Source organism: Tamandua tetradactyla, chromosome 8 (genome assembly GCF_023851605.1).
Source record: "Tamandua tetradactyla isolate mTamTet1 chromosome 8, mTamTet1.pri, whole genome shotgun sequence".
NCBI lineage: Eukaryota > Metazoa > Chordata > Mammalia > Pilosa > Myrmecophagidae > Tamandua > Tamandua tetradactyla.
Genome location: NC_135334.1, coordinates 10,546,449 through 10,564,802, shown reverse-complemented (window position 1 = coordinate 10,564,802; position 18,354 = coordinate 10,546,449). Strand labels below are relative to the sequence as shown.

General features: G+C 36.8%; 1 protein-coding gene across 3 annotated transcripts in view; it reads left to right on the top strand.

Annotated features, from left to right (window-relative positions):
* FAM118B (family with sequence similarity 118 member B) overlaps positions 1-18,354 on the top strand; it is a 120,629-nt gene that overhangs the window by 58,548 nt on the left and 43,727 nt on the right. For all 3 annotated transcript variants that reach the window (XM_077112499.1, XM_077112500.1, XM_077112498.1), the window contains one exon: positions 7,510-7,602. In XM_077112499.1, the coding sequence (XP_076968614.1) occupies positions 7,517-7,602 (86 nt within the window). In that variant the 5' untranslated portion in view covers positions 7,510-7,516. The remainder of the gene's footprint in view (positions 1-7,509; positions 7,603-18,354) is intronic.

The window sequence follows — 18,354 nt, the reverse complement described above, 5'->3', positions numbered from 1 at the left end:
ATTTAATTTTTTAAGGACTCATTGGAACATAAAATCTTGCCCCTGAAGGTTTATTTAATCTGATTTTTTGTAAGTAAGATGTCATTTATGATGGCATTATTTGTGCGATTGTATCCTTGAAACATGGAAAAGATTTTCATTAAATTACATATTTTTAAAGACTCCTTCCTTAGGAAAATATTTCAGTATTTTCAGAATAAACCTTTTCAGAAGCTTCACAGAAGGGAAAAGCAGTGAAAAAAAAGTTACTGTTATTTGCTGGTGGAATTGTCAACTTCTAAGTCAAATCAGATTTTAATTGGGATGTTCCATTATTCCTTCTGGAAACAGTTTTGTTTCCCATACATGATGTGTTATTTCAGCTTTATAATTGAAATAACTGATATAAACAGCTTCTGAGCGTTTGACTCTGGAATACTAATGTGGCTTATTTGGGGACTTGAGTTAAAGGGCCTTCTGTAATTTGGGGTTATCCAGCTCAATCCTTAAGGTCTTTCAGAAACCCTACAGATGTGGGTCATTGTTTGCTGGTAAAATGCCAAGAATAAGTGGCATCAGTCAGTATTTTCTTTATCAGTGACTATGTTAAAGCAAATTTTTAGGACATGAGAGTTTTATATGTCTTGGCATCAGTAGGTCAAACGGTGTCAGATACATACAAGTTAGGGATAAGTGTAGGAGCAGACCAGGTTAACCATCGATAGAAGAAAATAGTTCAAGATTGGGGTTCACAAAGGAATCAGATCTTGGCATGCCTAGACATATTTCATATATACCAGTTCTGTCTACAGTTGATCCTCATTGTTCATGGATTCCATATTTGCTAATTCACCTCCTTGCTAAAATTTATTGTAACCCCCAAAGTCAATACTCACAGTGCTTTCATGGTCATCTACAGGCACAGTGCAAGAATCTCCAACACATATGTTCCCAGCTGAAGTCAAACAAGGTGATGCTCTGTTCTACCTTCTTGTTTCAGCTCTCATACTGTAATCAAATGTCCTTTTCACGATATCTTTAGTGCCACATTTTTCCCATTTTTGTGCTTATTGTTGATGTTTTGCTGTTTTAAGATGGCACCCACACCTAGGGCTGCCTAGTGTTCTTAGCTCAAGAAGGCTATGATGTATCTTAGAGAGAAAATAATTGTATTAGATAAGCTTTGTCCAAGTATCAGTTATAGTGCTGTTGGCCATGCGTTTGCTGTTGTTGGATCAACAGTGTAAGTTCAATAAGCTGTATTTATACAGAAATGTATATAAAACAAGACTTTGTATTGATGGGTTGATGAAAATGGCCCAGAGACTCACAGCCACCTAACCCTGTATTTCCCCTGGAAACAGTGGCTCTGTGTTTGCTAATTCAGTATTTGTGGCAACTTTCTGGAGCAAAGCTACTGCAAATAATGGGAATTGACTAAATTTGTGTGCATTAGAAGAAAGAAAACAGAAAGTTGTTTTGTGCATGTATAGGAAAGGCTGCAGTTTACATTACAGAGCAAAATATTTTACTGAATTTTTATTGTCAACAAGCTTGAGTGTCCTTATGTAGTAACTTCCACTGTATAGCTTTTCCTTCCTTATCTCCATCCCCTCATAGTTGCTAAAAACCAGATGTGTTGGAATAAGTCCAAAAGCCACCATTAGAGAGGTTTGATTTCTTCCCAGACTATCTTTTTTCTTTAAAAAGTGAAGTTAACTCCTTCTGTTTATGTTAGAGAATAAGCCATTCTTTATTTTTATAAATAGGAAGGAAAAAAGCTTGCCTTAAACACCACTGGTTCTTTTCAAGCAAGATTTACACCACCTTCTCAAGCTACAATCATTTGTAGATCTTTTATTTCTAGGCAAAAATACTGTCATTAGAACTTCATTTCTCACTTGATTTATTCTCTCTGCGTGTATACCCAGGAGTACTTAATTTCCTTGTGGCATGTCATTGTTTGAGCTGAGGACTCTATACTGGAAGCACAGTGAGAGACAAATAGCTCAGAATGAGGAAAACAGGCTGGGAGATCCCCCTCTGAAATGAAGAGAGGAGCCAGATTTTGTTATCTTTGCTCACAGTAAGATACCGTGAAAGCAAAAGCTGCGGTGGATTCTCTGATGTTTTCAAATCCACAGGTTCTCTAGTTTGTGTATACTTAATTTCATCCAGATAACCAGTCCCTTTTCTCTTGATCCATTTCTGTGTTTCTTAATGGATTTTTCTCAAAACCCCCGCCATGATTTTCCCTCTTTCGTCTCCATCAGATAAAAACACTCTAATTCCTGCCAAGCTGACAAGTTTCAAAGAATAAGTGTATTATCTTATACAAAGAGTGAGACCTTAAAAATTTATTAGTGAGATTGCTGATACCTTTCCCAACATTTACCAAGTATCTGCTTTTCATTTTCCCTCACAGTGTTGGCCTTGAGGGATTTCTCAGTGGCTTAGGAGTAATATAGGAGTAACAAAGGCACTGCCCCAGATAATGACCTTTGTTTTCTTGTGGCAGAAAGACATTTTCCACTTCTGCTCCCACTAAAATGAAACTTCAAACAGTGATAAGGTAAAGAAATAAATATATGTTGCTGCATACTAGGAATTCCACGTAAGATTTCCAAAATTAGCTTTGTAGCTCTTTAACAATAACTGGATACTTAGGTTAAATTCTAAAACAGACTTCTTTTCTCAAAACAGTACTCCAAAAGGAATACAGTATGATACAGTATATGCTTAGAGGGGTATCCATGTGAGATTATGAACATTCTGTGTGGGCCTTCTTTAGACAGAAGAAAATATGTTATCCTGTGTTGGGGACTAAATTGTGGATCTCCTGCCACCCCCCCTACCCCCCCCCCCAAAAAAAGGAATGTTGAAATCCTGACCCTGGTACCTGTGAAGGCAACTTTATTAGGAAACAGGCTTTTTGCATATGTAATCAAGTTAAGATGAGGTTGTGCTACTAAGGTATGTCAGAATACAAGGTAAAAGATGATATTGTCCATATTTTAAAACTTCAACTTCTGTGTGAGACTAAAAGGAGAGATATTTATTTAATGCAATATTTATATTTTGGGTAGTGCATTTTCTAATTTGACTTGTGTGGTCCAGTTTATTTGAACATTATAAGTACATGGAATCTTGAATAGGGCATGAGACATTGTTGGTTTTCCAGGTTACTTTGATACCCCGATATATCCCAGAATAATTTGGACAGTGATTAAAGAAGTATTTGCAAAGTCCCCCTGGGGGGATGGGGATGTTAGAAAGAACCCTGTACTTGAAAAATAATAAGCGCTCACCCGATTGTGGAGAAATAAAGAATTTATTCATGATCTTTCAAGAGTGGGCACCTACCCCAAAAATGGTGGTTATCACGCTGAGTAACTAAAAGCAGCAATATTTATCTAACTCTCGAGTCCCTCCTGTTTTTCTGCTGATTGGATACTCCAGAGGTTATAGCCTATCCCGGTAATCTAACTGATTTCAAGTTCCCACCGAAGGTTCCCCTTTGTTTATGTTTTACATTTTTAATGACCCTGGCTGTTAAGGATTTGGCCCCATTTCTAAGCTTGCATCAGAGGCCCTCTATTACCCTACCCGACATCATCTTTTGTGAAAGCTAAACTTAGTTTGATTCTTACAGGGAGAAAGGAGAAAATACTCAACTTTCCTATATAAATAATTTCTGATATTTTTGCAAACGGTGGGTACAACCAAATCAATAGGCTGAGCCCTCGATCTTGGAGTTCACCCCTATGAACCTTATTCTTGCAAAGGATAGGCTAAGCCTACTTAAAATTATGCCTAAGAGTCACCCCCAGAGAATCTCTATTGCTCAGATGTGGCCTCTTTCTCTAAGCCAACTCATTAGATGGAACTCACTGCCCTCCCTGCTGTGTGGGGCATGACTCCCAGGGGTGTAAATTTCCCTGGCAATGTGGGACAGAAATCTTGAGCTGAGACCAGCATCAAGGAATTGAGAAAGCCTTCTTTATCAAAAGGGGAAAGAGAGAAATGAGACAAAATAAAGTGGCTTTGTTTCAAACAGAGTTGAGAGGTTGTTCTGGAGGTTATTCTTATGCATTATATAGATATGTCTTTTTTGTTTATTGTGTATTGGGGTGGCTGGAGAGAATTACCTGAAACTGTTGAGCTATGTCCAGTAGCATGATTCTTGAAGACAATTGTATAAAGATATAACATTTACAATGTAATTGTGTGATTGTGAAAACCCTTTATCTGATGCTCCTTTATCCAGGGTATGGACATATGAGTAAAAAAATATGGATTAAAAAAAATAAATAATAGGGAGGACAAAGGGTAAAAGAAATTGGGTAGACGGAAATACTAGTGATCATTGAGATGCAGGGGTAAGGTATAGGGGATATATAAGTTTTTTCTTTTTTCTTTTTGTTTCTTTTTCTGGAGAGATGCGTATGTTCTAAAAAATGATCATGATGATGAATACACAACTATGTGCTGACGTTGTGGGCCATTTTTTTTTGCACACCATGTACGGACTGTATGTATGCGAAGATTTCTCAATAAAGATAAAAAAAAAAAAGAGGTCATACTAGATTAGGGTGGGCCCTAAATTTGATGACTGGTGCCCTTATTAAGAGAGATATTTGAAGACACAGAGGACTTACCCAGAGGGAAGAAGACTGTGTAAAGAGGGAGGTAGATTTTGGAGTTGTGCTACTGCACACTCAGAATCACCAGGATTGCCAGCAATCGTGAGAAGCTAGGAAGAGGGCAAGGCAAGGAAGAAATGTCCCATAGAGCCTTCAGAGAGAGCATGGCCCTGCAGACACCTTGATTTCACATTTCACACTTCTAGCCTGCAGAACTGTGAGAGAATGCATTTCTGTTGTTTTCAGCCATCCAGTTTATGGTGCATTGCTATAGCAGCTGTAGGAAACTAATACATCCTGTTAGAGAACAGGATGACTATATGACTAAATGTAACATGGTCATACAAAATTACTTCTTACTCAGTTTCTGAAAAGGAGAACACTAAACATCATAGTGATGACTTGTTTGGAGCTCTTGGCCATATTTAATTTTCTTAAATTACAATAGATGGAATGGATCTTCAGGGCATTTGGCTCTCTAAAGGGAAAAAGGTCAAAAAGCTTAGTATTCAGGTGTAGACATCATGAAATTGACCATCTGTCAGAACTAGCAAAAATGTCCCTCTTTATTTTCCAGGAGAAGGTAGTTAAGACAAACCTAGGATTCTCGTGGTGGATTAATGATGATGAGAGGTACATAACAGATAGTGATTGTCATCAGAAAAAGTTGATTTCATTTACTTTACTTGAATTTAGTTGTCTTTCATTATTAAATCGTCAGCACACACTAGTTATGAAGCAAGCGTTGCACAGAATTATTTCATATAAATCTGCTTTCTAGAATGTAAGTCTGTTTTTAATAGTTTTGCGTTGTGCCTTTTTAAAACTATTTTTTATTGAGAGTTAAATGATTCAGCTGTCTTCTCTGAGTGACAGCTTTCTCACCAATAGAATCAGAGATTTGACTGAAAATGTGGACTTCTCCCTAACTCAGTTATGTGATTTTCGTGATTCCTGTTTTCCTGATGATTATGATCCTAAGGAAGTATTCTGTGATGTGTGATGGAAAATGGGGTGAGGAACTGAGCTTTCTTTTTACCAGGAAAAATAATTCAGCAAACTTTAAAAAGTTTTAATACAGAAAAAAAGCTTCCTAATGAAGAATAAACTTCCAATAATAGTAATTCAATTCTTTTTAAATATTGAAAATGTAATAATAACACTCAAAATTCTGATATACACACAGATACATACGTTTAAAATATCACTGGTGTTTTGAATTAATAATCCTTAGATTTAGCAAATTGACTGAAATTTTGAGGAATTAAATATTCTCTTTGTAGTTCCTGTTCTAATCTGTGGTAATGCTCTTACTTTTGCTAGTTGTCCCATGACCTAATTGATGGGATAATTGATCATTTTTCCATACAGCTTCAGTTGCTAATTCCTTTAGCTTTTAACACTGTGTACTGATTTTAAAGTTCCCTGTGCTTAGTTGGAAAGACATGCCCCATTGCCTGTGAAGGTATAGTTGCCCAGCAGCAATAAACAAATTAGTACTGATTATTCTGTTTTTGACTCATTTGTTTCTTCAGGTGATAACAAGTGGATGCTTGGGGGCTATCGACACACTTATCCATGGGTTGTTTTTCTCCCTTTAGTCCTCCTCAAGCCTGCCTCATAGGAGAGAATTGCAGGTGCTTCTTAAGCTCCACAAAGTAATTTCTAATAATTGATATTAGTTGCTTTTTTGGGTCATTCCAGAGCAAGATGTCAGTATGGAACATTGAAGTCCTGTCATTTCAAAGATTACTTAATTTAGATGAATTGAATTTGATTCCTTAAATTTGGAACTCTGATTAATTAGTAAATTTTTGTTGGAACTCTGATTAACTAGTAAATTTTTGTTAAGCGATATTGATTAAACAATTAATATTGGCCTTCATTAAAAAATCCAGAACACCTTTAGGGTGTACAGTTTTTTAAAACTGATGCTTACAGGGCGCTATGCCAAAGCAAAATGTCAATAGAGGGATATAAGGGAGGTTTTTTGGATTTTTTTTTCTTTCTTTTCAGCAGAAATAGGAATGTTCTGATGTAGATTCTGGTGGTGAAGGCATAATGATGTGATTATACCAGGCACCATCGATTGTACACTTAGGATGGATTATATGATGTGTGTTCTAGTTTGCTAGCTGCCGGAATGCAATATACCAGAAACGGAATGGCTTTTAACAAGGGGAATTTAATGAGTTGCTAAGTTACAGTTCTAAGGCGGAGAAAATGTCCAGTTAAAACAAGTCTATAGAAATGTCCAATCTGAGGCATCCAGGGAAAGATACCTTGGTTCAAGAAGGCCAATGAAGTTCAGGGTCTCTCTCTCTCATCCGAGAAGGCACATGGTGAACACAGTCATGGTTTCTCTCTCAGCTGGAAGGGCACATGGTGAGCAAGGCATCATCTGCTAGCTTTCGCTCCTGGCTTCCTGTTTCATGAAGCGCCCTGGGAGGTATTTTCCTTCTTCATCTCCAAAGGTCGCTGGCTTGTGGACTCTCTGCTTCGTAGTGTTGCTCTCTCTGAATCTCTCATTCTCCAAAATGTTTCCTCTTTTATAGGACTTCAGAAACTAATCAAGACCCACTCAAATGGGTGGAGACATGTCATCCCCTAATCCAGTTTAACAACCATTCTTAACTAAATCACATCATCCAGGGAGATGATCTCATTACAGTTTCAAACATACAGTATTGAATAGAGATTATTCTACCTTTATGAAATGGGATTTATATTAAAACATGGCTTTTCTTAGGGGGCATGCTTCCTTTCAAACCAACACAATGTGTGAATAAAACTGTTTAAAAAAAACCCTGATATTTACTATACATGCTAATTTGAATGATATAAATTACAGATCTAATCATGGTTCATGGTGTTTAATCTGTTTTAGAAACTGGATGGCTTCTACAGGGAGCCAGGCCTCTGATATAGAAAAAATTTTTGGATTCTTCAGTGATGGCGCACCACCCACCAAAAAGCCCAGGTAAACGAGGGGAGGGAATCCAGTGATGTTGTATAAAGGAAAATAACTTACCCTGTATTCCAGTTGTTTTCACTAATTGGCCTTCGTTTAAAAATTCAAGTTGTTTTTATTTTGGTTGTAAGTTAGTGGAGTTTTTGTGGGGTTTTTTTTGTAATTTAGTTTTTTTCGAGGTAATACATGCTCATAATTTTAAAGTCGGTACCTCAAAGCTCTTAATGCCCCTCTTCTCCTCAGAGACAGTTACTTTCACTATTTCTGTTTCTTCTAATATTTAAATCTACATTTCTAAATATTATATGTATGTTTCTGTATTTTCAGATTTTAGGGGTTTTTTATTTCTTAATGTGAACGATAAGGATTAAGCTTGCTCTCATGAATACCCCCATATCATCACCCCCATACACACACCCATACTCATCACACAATTTTTTATTAAATCCGCTTTTAATATTTACATTAGGACTGTATAAATATTATTCCCACCTGAGACATATTAATTAATGTGCTATAATTACATCTCCTGTCTTGTCCAGTTTTTTTCCTCCATGTTTTTAAAGATCATAGTTTTTTGGTTTTGTTTTCTGTGTACCTATCAATTTAGCCTCAAACTCTATGATAAAGGAGTAAATCTAGATATGCTAAAATGCATCAGTCATTTACGGGTTTGATTTGTTTCATGGATTTATTCCCCCTGGCCTGTACTCCATTCTGGACAGGCCATTTCCCTTTACTATCATCTTGAGAATTATCTTCACATCTTTCCTATATTGGCTCCTCCATTTCCTGGATCTCATGACTTTCTTTTTGGTGTACTTTTTTATTTTTCTGAAACAACATCCTATATAACTTAGCTTCCTTAATAAGTGCCTGTCAGAAAAGTGTTTGGAGACATTCAAAAATGTCTTTATTATACTCTTAAATTCATTTGATGGCTTGAGTGAATTTAGGGATATCTTGGAGATATTGTGCATTCAGTTCCAGTCCACCGTAATAAAGTGAATGTTACAATAAAGCAAGACACATAAATGTTTTGGTTTCTCAGTGCATATAAAAGTTATGTTTACACTAAACTGTAGTATATTAAGTATACGATAGCATTATGTCTTAGAAAACAGTGTACACTTGGAAAATGCTGGAATAGAGAGGGAGCTTCTGGGCTTGCTCCTCTCCCCAAAACAAGTGAACAGACAGAAACTGTCTGAATCAGCTACTTGGGGCTCTGGAGTCTGGGGGTGTTCTGTGCAGTGCTCAGGGAAGTGCAGGACAAAAGACTGAGAAACAGCAGTGAAAAACTGTGAGTCTTTCTGACCACAGCTCCTGGCGCCTATCCCCACCCTTGAGGCAGACAGTGTCAGGTAATCTGATCCCTGCCTGGCAGGCTGCTGTGGACTGGGACAGCCACAGAAGTCCTCTTCCTCAAGTACAGAGGGGAACGTATAGCCCAGAACTGATCCAGTTATTGGCTGGTGAATTTAGACTGCTGGATTCCACAGTTACAGCTCATCCTGGTTAGGCACTACTGTGCCATTGTCTTTACCACATCAGAGGTGGAGCTGGGAAAGGACTGAAAATAGCCTTGTTTCATAAGGCTGAGAGGACTAGGTTGCCAAAGAGTGCCATCTACTAGGGAGGTCAGGAAAACACACTTCTCAAGGGAACATCAAAAAGGAGTTTAGTGAAGAATGCCATCTGCTGGGTAGGCCATCAAGCACATCCTTGGGAAGCTGAAGGAAAAAAAAAGTTTTTTTGGAGTCTTTCCTGCTCCTCCTCTTCCCAGGGACTTTTACCCTGTGTAGGTAACTGGCCCTGTTTTGACTGGGAAATGCTGACAAACCAATTGCGAAAAAAGACCCTTAACACAAACTCAATCAACAACAGAACCCTAGGCGAGAGAAAGAATCTGAGCTTCAGAATAAACCCATTGAGATAATCAGACACCAAAATATCAGCAAAAAGTTACAAGCTCTACTAAGAAACAGGAAGATATGGCCCACCAAAGGAATAAATTAAAAATCAGAGGAGTTTCAGAATTTGGAACAGCTAATCAAAGATGTTCAAACAATCTCCTAAGTCAGTTCAAGGAGATGAAGGAAAATGTGGCTAAAGAGATAAAGGATATTGAGAAGACATTGAATAAACATAAAGAATAATTTGAAAGTATAAAAAGAAAAATAATAGCTCATAAGGGAATGAAAGGCATAATGGATGAGATTAAAAACAAGCAAGTCATACAATATATTTGAATAGGCAGAAGAAAGAAAGGATCGTCGAGGTAGGTGATGGAGCATCCAAAATTGAACGGACAGAAGATAAAGAAAAAAACGGAAAAAAAATTGATAGAGAAAAAGAATGAAAAATATTGAACAAGGTTACAGGGAATTGAAGGACAGCACAAAGTCCTTCCCAGCTTTTATAAAAGACATAAATATGCATATCTGAAAAGTGCAATTATTCCAAACAGAATAAATCTGAATAGACCTACTCCAATACACATACTAATCAGATTGTAAACTGCTAAAGATAAAGAGAAAATTCTAAAAGTAGTGAGAGAAAAGTAGTTCACTACATACAGGGAACGCCCAGTAAGACTAACTTTCGATCTCTTAACAGAAACAGTGGAGATGAGAAAGCAGTGTGTAATGTATTAAAGATACTGAAAGAGAAAAAGTGCCAGCCAATAATTCTTTGCCTAGGAAAATTGTCCTTCAAACATAAAGTTTTTCAAATATTCACAAACAAGCTGAGAGGGTTTGTTAACAACAGACCAGCCCTCAAGAAATACTGAAGGGAGTTCGGCAGGCTGAAAACTCAGGAGAGAGAGGCTTGAAGGAGAATGTAGAAATGAAGATTATCAGTAAGGGTAACTAAAATGATTTTAAAAGACGGCAAAAACCAAAGGACAAAATGGTTGAAGTAAGTACTTCTTTACAGTATGACATTGAATGTTAATAGATTAAACTCCCTAATCAAAAGACACATATTGGCTGAATGGATAAAGAGATAATGCTTCATTTATATGCTGTCTACAAAACATTCATTTTAGACCCAAAGATACTGTGGTAGTTAGATTCAGTTGTCAACTTGGCCAGGTGAAGGTACCTAATTCTTTTGCTGTGGACATGAGCCAATGGTACATGAACTTCACCTGTTGCTCATTACATCTGCAGTCAGCTAGGAGGCATGCCTGGTGCAATGAATGATGTTTGGAGCCCGGGCCTTTGGAGATGCAGAAAGAGATCACCCCAGGGAAAGTTGTTGGAACCCAGAGGCCTGAAGAGAAGGCCAGCAGAGATCATCCTGTGCCTTCCCACGTACGAAAGAACCTCAGTTGAAAGTTAGCTGCCTTTCCTCTGAAGAACTAATGAAACAAATCCCCTTTTATTAAAAGCCAATCTGTCTCTGCTGTGTTGCATTCTGGCAGCTAGCAAACTAGAACAGATGCAAATAGGTTGAAAGTGAAAGGATGAAAAAAGATATTCCAAGTAAGCAATTAAAAAAAAAAAAGCTGGGGTAGTTATATTAATACTGAGAAAATGGATGTTAGATGCAAAAGTGTTACGAGACAAGGACATTACATATTAACAAAAGGGGCAATTCACCAAGAAGAAATAATAATCATAACTATCTATGCATTTAACCAGGGTACCCAAGAATACATGAGGAAAACACTAGCAAAACTGAAGGGAAAAGTAGGCATCTCTACAATAATATGTAGAGACTTCAATATAGCACTCTCAATCAATAGATAGAGCATCTAAACAGAAGATCAATAAGGAAGCAAGAGAATCTAAATAATGTAATAAATGGAGTAGACCTAAATAACATTTATGGAACATTATACCCCCAAACAGCAGGATATACATTCTTCTCAAGTGCTCATGGATCATTCTCGAGGATAGACGACACATGTTCAGTCACAAAACAGGTGTCAGGAATTATTAAAAGATTAAAATTATACAAACCACGTCTTTGATCATAATGAAATGAAGCTGGAAATCAGTAACAGGTGGAGACTAGAAAATTCATAACTATATGGAGGTTAAACAACACACCCTTAAACAATCAATGGGTCAAAGAAGAAATTGCAGGAGAAATCAGTAAATATATTGAGATGAGTGAAAATGAGGACACAACATATCAAAACTTATGGAATGCAGTGAATCAATGCAGTGAATCAGGGAGGAAAATTAACAATAGAATAAAACCAGAATTTGATTCTGTGAGAAGATCAATAAAATTGGTAAACCCTTAGCTAGATTGACAAAAGAAGAGAGACAAGATAGTTAAATAAAATCAGAAATGAGAGGGGGGGACATTACTACTATCCCCACAGAAATAAAAAAAAGATCATTACAGAATACTATAAGAAACTATATGCCAACAAACTAGACCACTTAGATGAAATGGACACTTTCCTAGAAACTCATGAACAGTATAAACTGACTTGAGAAGAACTAGAAAACCCTCAGGAGATCAATAACAAGTAGAGATTCAATAAGTCATTAAAAACTCCCAGGAAAGAAAAGCCCAGGACCAGATGGCATCACAAAGGAATTCTACTCATCATTCCAACAAGAATTAATACCAGTCCTGCTCAAACTCTTCCAAAAAATTGAAGAGGAGGGAACTCTGCTTAACTTATTCTATGAGCCACCATCACTAATAAATACCAAAGCCAGATAAACATACTACAAGAAAGGAAAATTACAATCCAATCTTTCTAATGAATATAAATGCAAAAATCTTCAACAGAATACCTGCAGATCTAATCCAATAGCACATTAAAAGAATTATACACCATGATCAAGTAGATTTCAGGTAGGCAATGGTGATTCACCCAGAAAACCAATCAATGTAATGCACCATGTTAACAAATCAGAGAACATAATGAACATCTTGATAATGCAGAAAAGACATTTGACAAAATTCAGCATTATCTCTTTATAAAAACACTTTGAAAGCTAGAAGTAGTAGGATACTTCTTCAGCATGATAGAGAGCACGTATGAAAAACCCACAGTTGACATACTCAGTGGTGAGAGACTGAAATCTTTCCCTCTAAGATTGAGAACAAGACAAAGATGCCCCACTGTCACCAGTTAATTCACTATTGTGTTAAAAGTTCAGGCTAGAGAAGTTAAGCAAGAAAAAGAAATTAAAAGCATACAAATTGGAAAGAAGGAAGTAAAGTTTCATTATTTGCAGACAACATGGCCCTGTATTTAGAAAATACTGAAAAATCTACTGCAGAGTTACTAGAGCTAGTAAATGGGTTCACCAATGTGGCAAGAGAAGAGATTAGTAAACTAAAATCAGTAATGTTTCTGCACACTCATAATGAACAATCTGTGAAGGAAATCAAGAAAAAAATCCATTTACAATTGCAATTAAGATAATCAAATATCTACGAATAAACTTAACCAAGGATGTAAAGGCCTGTATTCAGAAAACTACAAAATATTGCTAAAAGTAGTCAAAGAAGACTTAAATAAATGGAAGGACCTTCCATGTTCATGGATTGGAAGTCTAAATATTGTTAAGATGTCAATTCTACCTAGTTGATTGTAGATTCAAAGCAATCCCAAGCAAAATTCCAACAGCTTACTTTGCAGAATTGGAAAAGCCAACTGTCAAATTATTTGGAAGGGTAAGGGGACCCAAGTAGTCAAAATATCTTGAAAAAGAAGAACAAAGTTGGAGGACTTAAAATTCCTAACTTTAAAGCGTATTACAAAGCCACAGTGGTCAGAACAGCATGGGTTCTGGCATGAAGGTAGATATCAATCAATGGAATTGAATTGAGAGTTCAAAAATACACCCTTATGTCTATGGTTAATTGATTTTTGATAAGGCTGCCAGGTCCACTCAACTGGGACAGAACACTCTTCAACAAATGGTGCAGGGAGTACTGGGTATCCATATCCAAAAAAATAAAAAGTTGCTGACCTTTTATCTTGCCACTTTGCTGAGTTCATTTATTAGCTCACACCTTATATAAGAATTAAAAACCTAAAGTGGATCAAAAGCCTAAATAGAAGAGCTAGGACCATAAAACTTGTAGAAGAACATGTAAGGAAGCACCTTCAAGATTTTGTGGTGAGCAGTGGCTTCTTAGACCTTATATCTAAAACACAAGCAATGATAGAAAAATTGGGCAAATGGAACCTCCTCATAATGGAATGCTTTTGAGCTTCAAAGAATTTTGTCAAAAAGGTGAAAAGGTAGCCTACTTAATGGGAGAAAGTATTTGGAAAGAAAATATCTGATAAATATTTAATACCCAGACTATATCAAGAAATCCTACAACTTAATAGCAAAAAGACAAACAAACCAATTAAAAATGGCCAAAGATAAGAATAGACATTTTTCCAAAGAGGATATACAAGTGGTTAAAAAACATATGAAAAGGTGCTCACTTCACAGCTTTTAGGGAAATACAAATCAAAACCAAAGGAGCTATCATTTCCCACCTACTAGAATGGCCACTATTGGGAAACAAACAAACAAAAACAGAAAATTGCAAGTGTTGGAGAGGATGTGGAGAAATAGCACTTATTTACTGCTGGGGGCAATGTAGAATGGTACAGCTGCTGTGGAAGACAGTTTGGCAGTTCCTCTAGAAGCTTAGTATAGAACTGCCATATTATCTGGCAGTACTACTAGGAATATACTCAGAAGAACTGAAAGCATGGTTGCGAACAGACATTTGGATACTAATGTTCATAGTGGCATTATTCGTAATTGCCAGAAGATGGAAATAATGCAAGTGTCCATCAATGAGTGAATGGTTAAACAAAATGTGTTAAATACATACAATGGAATGTATTATGTATATTAAAACACAGTGTTATTCCATTGTAAGGAAAAATGAAATTCTGGTGCATTCTACAGTAATGATGAACCTTGAAGGCAGACACAAAGGGACAAATATGGCATGATCTCACTAATATGAAACTAATATGAAGTAACTATAATAAGCAAACTTATGGAGTTAATATCTAAAATATATATTATCAAAAGATGAAATGAGAATAGAGAATGGGGAATGGGGAACTGATGCTTAATTTGTGTAGAATTTTTTAATTAGATTGATTGTAAATGTTTGGAGATGGACAGAGGGGGGTGGTAGCACATTATTGAGTGTGTGAATCACAGCACTGAATTGTGTGTGTGATTGTGGTTCAGAGGGGAGGTTTAGGGTTTGTATATCACCAGAAGGAAAGCTAGAAGATGAAACAAAGGACTGTATAATATAGTGAACCCTGTTATGGATGATGAAGGTGTTTAATATACAAATATAAAAAGATTCTTCCATGGATTAGAACAAATATATGTTAATAATAGGGTAGTATGTGGGGGAAAAAATACACCTAATGTAAACTAAAGACTACAGTTAACAGTAATATCTCAATTTTCTTCCATCATTTGTAACAAAGGTACCACAGCATGCTATAGTGTCAATAATGTTACCGGACAAAGGCTGTGGATTCTTTTGCCCGATGCACTCAATAATCAATTCTTGAGACCCCAGGGTTTCAAAGAGAGAAAAAGTTTATTACTAGGCATAGAGCAGATGACCTAGTGGTCCAAAATCTCTCTCCCTGAGTTTAGGGGGTTCAAGCTTTTTAAGGATTTTAGCAAGGGAAGACGAGGTCATTACAATTTCAGATAACAAGTTCTAAGTAGACAGTGTTATCATTATCATTTCAGTAGGAGAGCACAACCTGAAAGAAGGGGAGGCAGAGCTGTCACTTCAGTGCTAACGGTGTAAGCCGAAAGGTAGGGAGAGAAGTCATCTTTTATTAGCAGAGTCTAGCTGATACAGTTTATAAATGTCTAAGGCTGAAACTAGTTAATGGCTGACTTTAAATTTCTTCATTCGTTTTAGGGCATTTTACCTATAAGAAAATTACCAGGTAAAGGGAGTAACAGCTCTTACAGTCACAGAGACACAGGATAAGGGCTTTTACAGTAATTTCAGGTATCAGGGCAGCTGAGTTATAGTTTAGGGGTTTCAGGTATTCCCTTCTGAATACTCCAGTATACAAAGCAAAAAGGAATATCTATATAGTGATTCAGTAATCAGAATCATCCTTAAATCCTAATTTCTTGGTTACAGTTATAGGAGACATAAGGGACATGGGAGTTTTTATTTGGAGCTATGACAGTATTATAAAATTGATGGTGGCAGTGAAAGTACAGTTCTGTGATTATACTGCGAGCCATTGCGTGTACACTTTGGATGGATTGTATGGTGTGTGAATACAACTGTTTTGGAAAAGAAAGCAATGAACATGTCTTAATCAAAATGTAACTTAGGGCCGGGCCATGATGGCTCAGCAGGCAGAGTTCTCGCCTGCCATGCCGGAGACCCAGATTCGTTTCCTGGTGCCTGCCCATGTAAATAAATAAATAAATTTTTTTAAAAATGTAACTTAGACTCAGAAGCCACAGTAATCAAAACAGTGTGGTACTAGCACAAGGACAGACATATAGACCAACAGAACCAAATTTAGGACTCAGAAATTGACCCTCATATTTAAAACCAACTGATTTTTGACAAGTGGTAAAGACCACTGAATTGAGACTGAATGTTTTTTTCAACAAATGGTGCTGAGAAAACTGGATCTCCATTTGCAAAAAAAAAAAAAAAGGCAGGAGAACCGCTACCTCACAACCCTACAGAAAAAATCAACTCAAAATTGATTGAAGATCTAAACATAAAAGAGAGAGAGCTTTCAAATTACTAGAAGAAAACATAGAATAATATCTTCTGTACCTTTGACTAGGCAATGGTTTTTTTAGACTTTTCACCCAAAGGCACAGCAACAGAAAAAATAAATGGGACCTTATCAATATTAAAATTTTTGCATCTCCAAGGGCTTTATCATGAAAGTAAAATGACAGCCTACACTATAGGAGAAAATATTTGGAAACCACTTATATAATAAAGGTTAAACATCCAGAATATATAATGAAATCCTTCAACTTAACAATGAGACAAACACCCCAATTATAAATGGGCAGGCCAGATATGACAGAAACCTCAGCCCCAACAGAGAGAGAGCCTATAGAAATAGCAAACTGACAGAAAACTCAGAGCAGAGCTAACATAGATACTTGGCACCTAGAGAATAGAGACAGTGAGGTTTGCAGATTCTTAGAGCCCAGCAGATATTGCCAAAAGTTCTTAAGCAAGCCAGAACCTAGAGAGAGCCAAGGGAAACCAAGACATGAAAGTCGGCCATGGAGAAGCAAAGTAAGGAATCCCTATAGGAATAGAGGGAGCAAGGGTCCAGCAAATGCCAGCCATATGACTACCCAGCTGACCGAGGTGTTCTGGACACATGGGCCTTTCTGGAATCAAGGGTATGTGGAGAACAAGGCTTGGGTGTACCTCATTTCACAACATACCCCTCAATGGGAATAATTTGGACACAGTAGATTTGCTTATCTGGTTGTGAATGAAAACCCAGAGGAAGACAGTTGTTAGCTGAGCTATTGACAGTGCAGCCACTGGAGTTAATGAACTTGAAAGATGTAATTATAGACTTCAAACCAGAAAGTGGGCCCTCCTAGACTCAGGCCAGACAAAGCTATTCAGAGATGTGATGCTGGAGAATATCAGTCATCTGGTCTCAGTGAGACATCCAGTCTTCATATCAGTTGTACTTTCCCACTTGGAGCAAGGAGAGGAATTGTGCAGAGAAGGAATTGGATTTTTCTAATCCTGGGATTCAGAGGCAGAATCTCCATATTAAAAAGAATGGCATTATATCATGTTTCTTGATGATGATTGAACAATGATATAGCTTTCACAATGAGACTGTGAATATGAAAACCTTGTGTCTGATGCTCATTTTAGTTACTATATCAACAGAAGAGTAGAACATATGGAATAAAAATAAATAATAGGGGGGAACAAATGTTAAAATAAATTTAGTTTGAAATGCTACTGGTAAATGAAAGCGAGGGGTAAGGGGTATGGTATGTATAATCTTTTTTTCCTCTATTATCGTTTTATTTCTTTTTCTGTTGTCTTTTTTTTTTTTTTTTTTTTTTTTAAGAGAGAGGGAGGAAGGGAAGGAAAGACAGAGAAGGAAGGAAGGATGGAAGGAAGGAAGGGAGGAAGAAAGGGAAACATTTTTAAACATTTTCTTGTTTTATTATATTTTGTTTGTTTGTTTGTTTTTTACATGGGCTGGGGCCGGGAATCGAACCGGGGTCCTCCGGCACGGCAGGCAAGCACTCTTGCCCGCTGAGCCACCGCGGCCCGCCCTCTGTTGTCTTTTTATTTCTTTTTCTAAATCGATGCAAATGTTCTAAGAAATGATGAATATGCAACTATGTGATGATATTAAGAATTACTGATTTATATGTAGAATGGAATGATATCTTAATGTTTTGTTTATTAATTTTTTTAATTAATAAAAAAAGTTAAAAAAAATAAAAAGAATGGCATTATATGTAGTGAAATGCCAGAAGATTTTCCTCACACATCCGGAATGACTCAACAGGTATTAATGCCCAGTGTGAAGAAACCATGCCACGGGAATTTCATTGGAAAAACTCTCAGTGACCAGTCATCTGTTAAGCAGATATGCTTTTGTTTTTTGAATGTCATCTGATTGGTAAATGCTTTATCCAAAGGTCTGGCCTTACACATTACAATGAATCTGACACTGGAAAGAAACCATATGAATCTTGTTTATGTAAAAAGCCTTTGCTCTGCATTCTTCCAGGAGACAACATG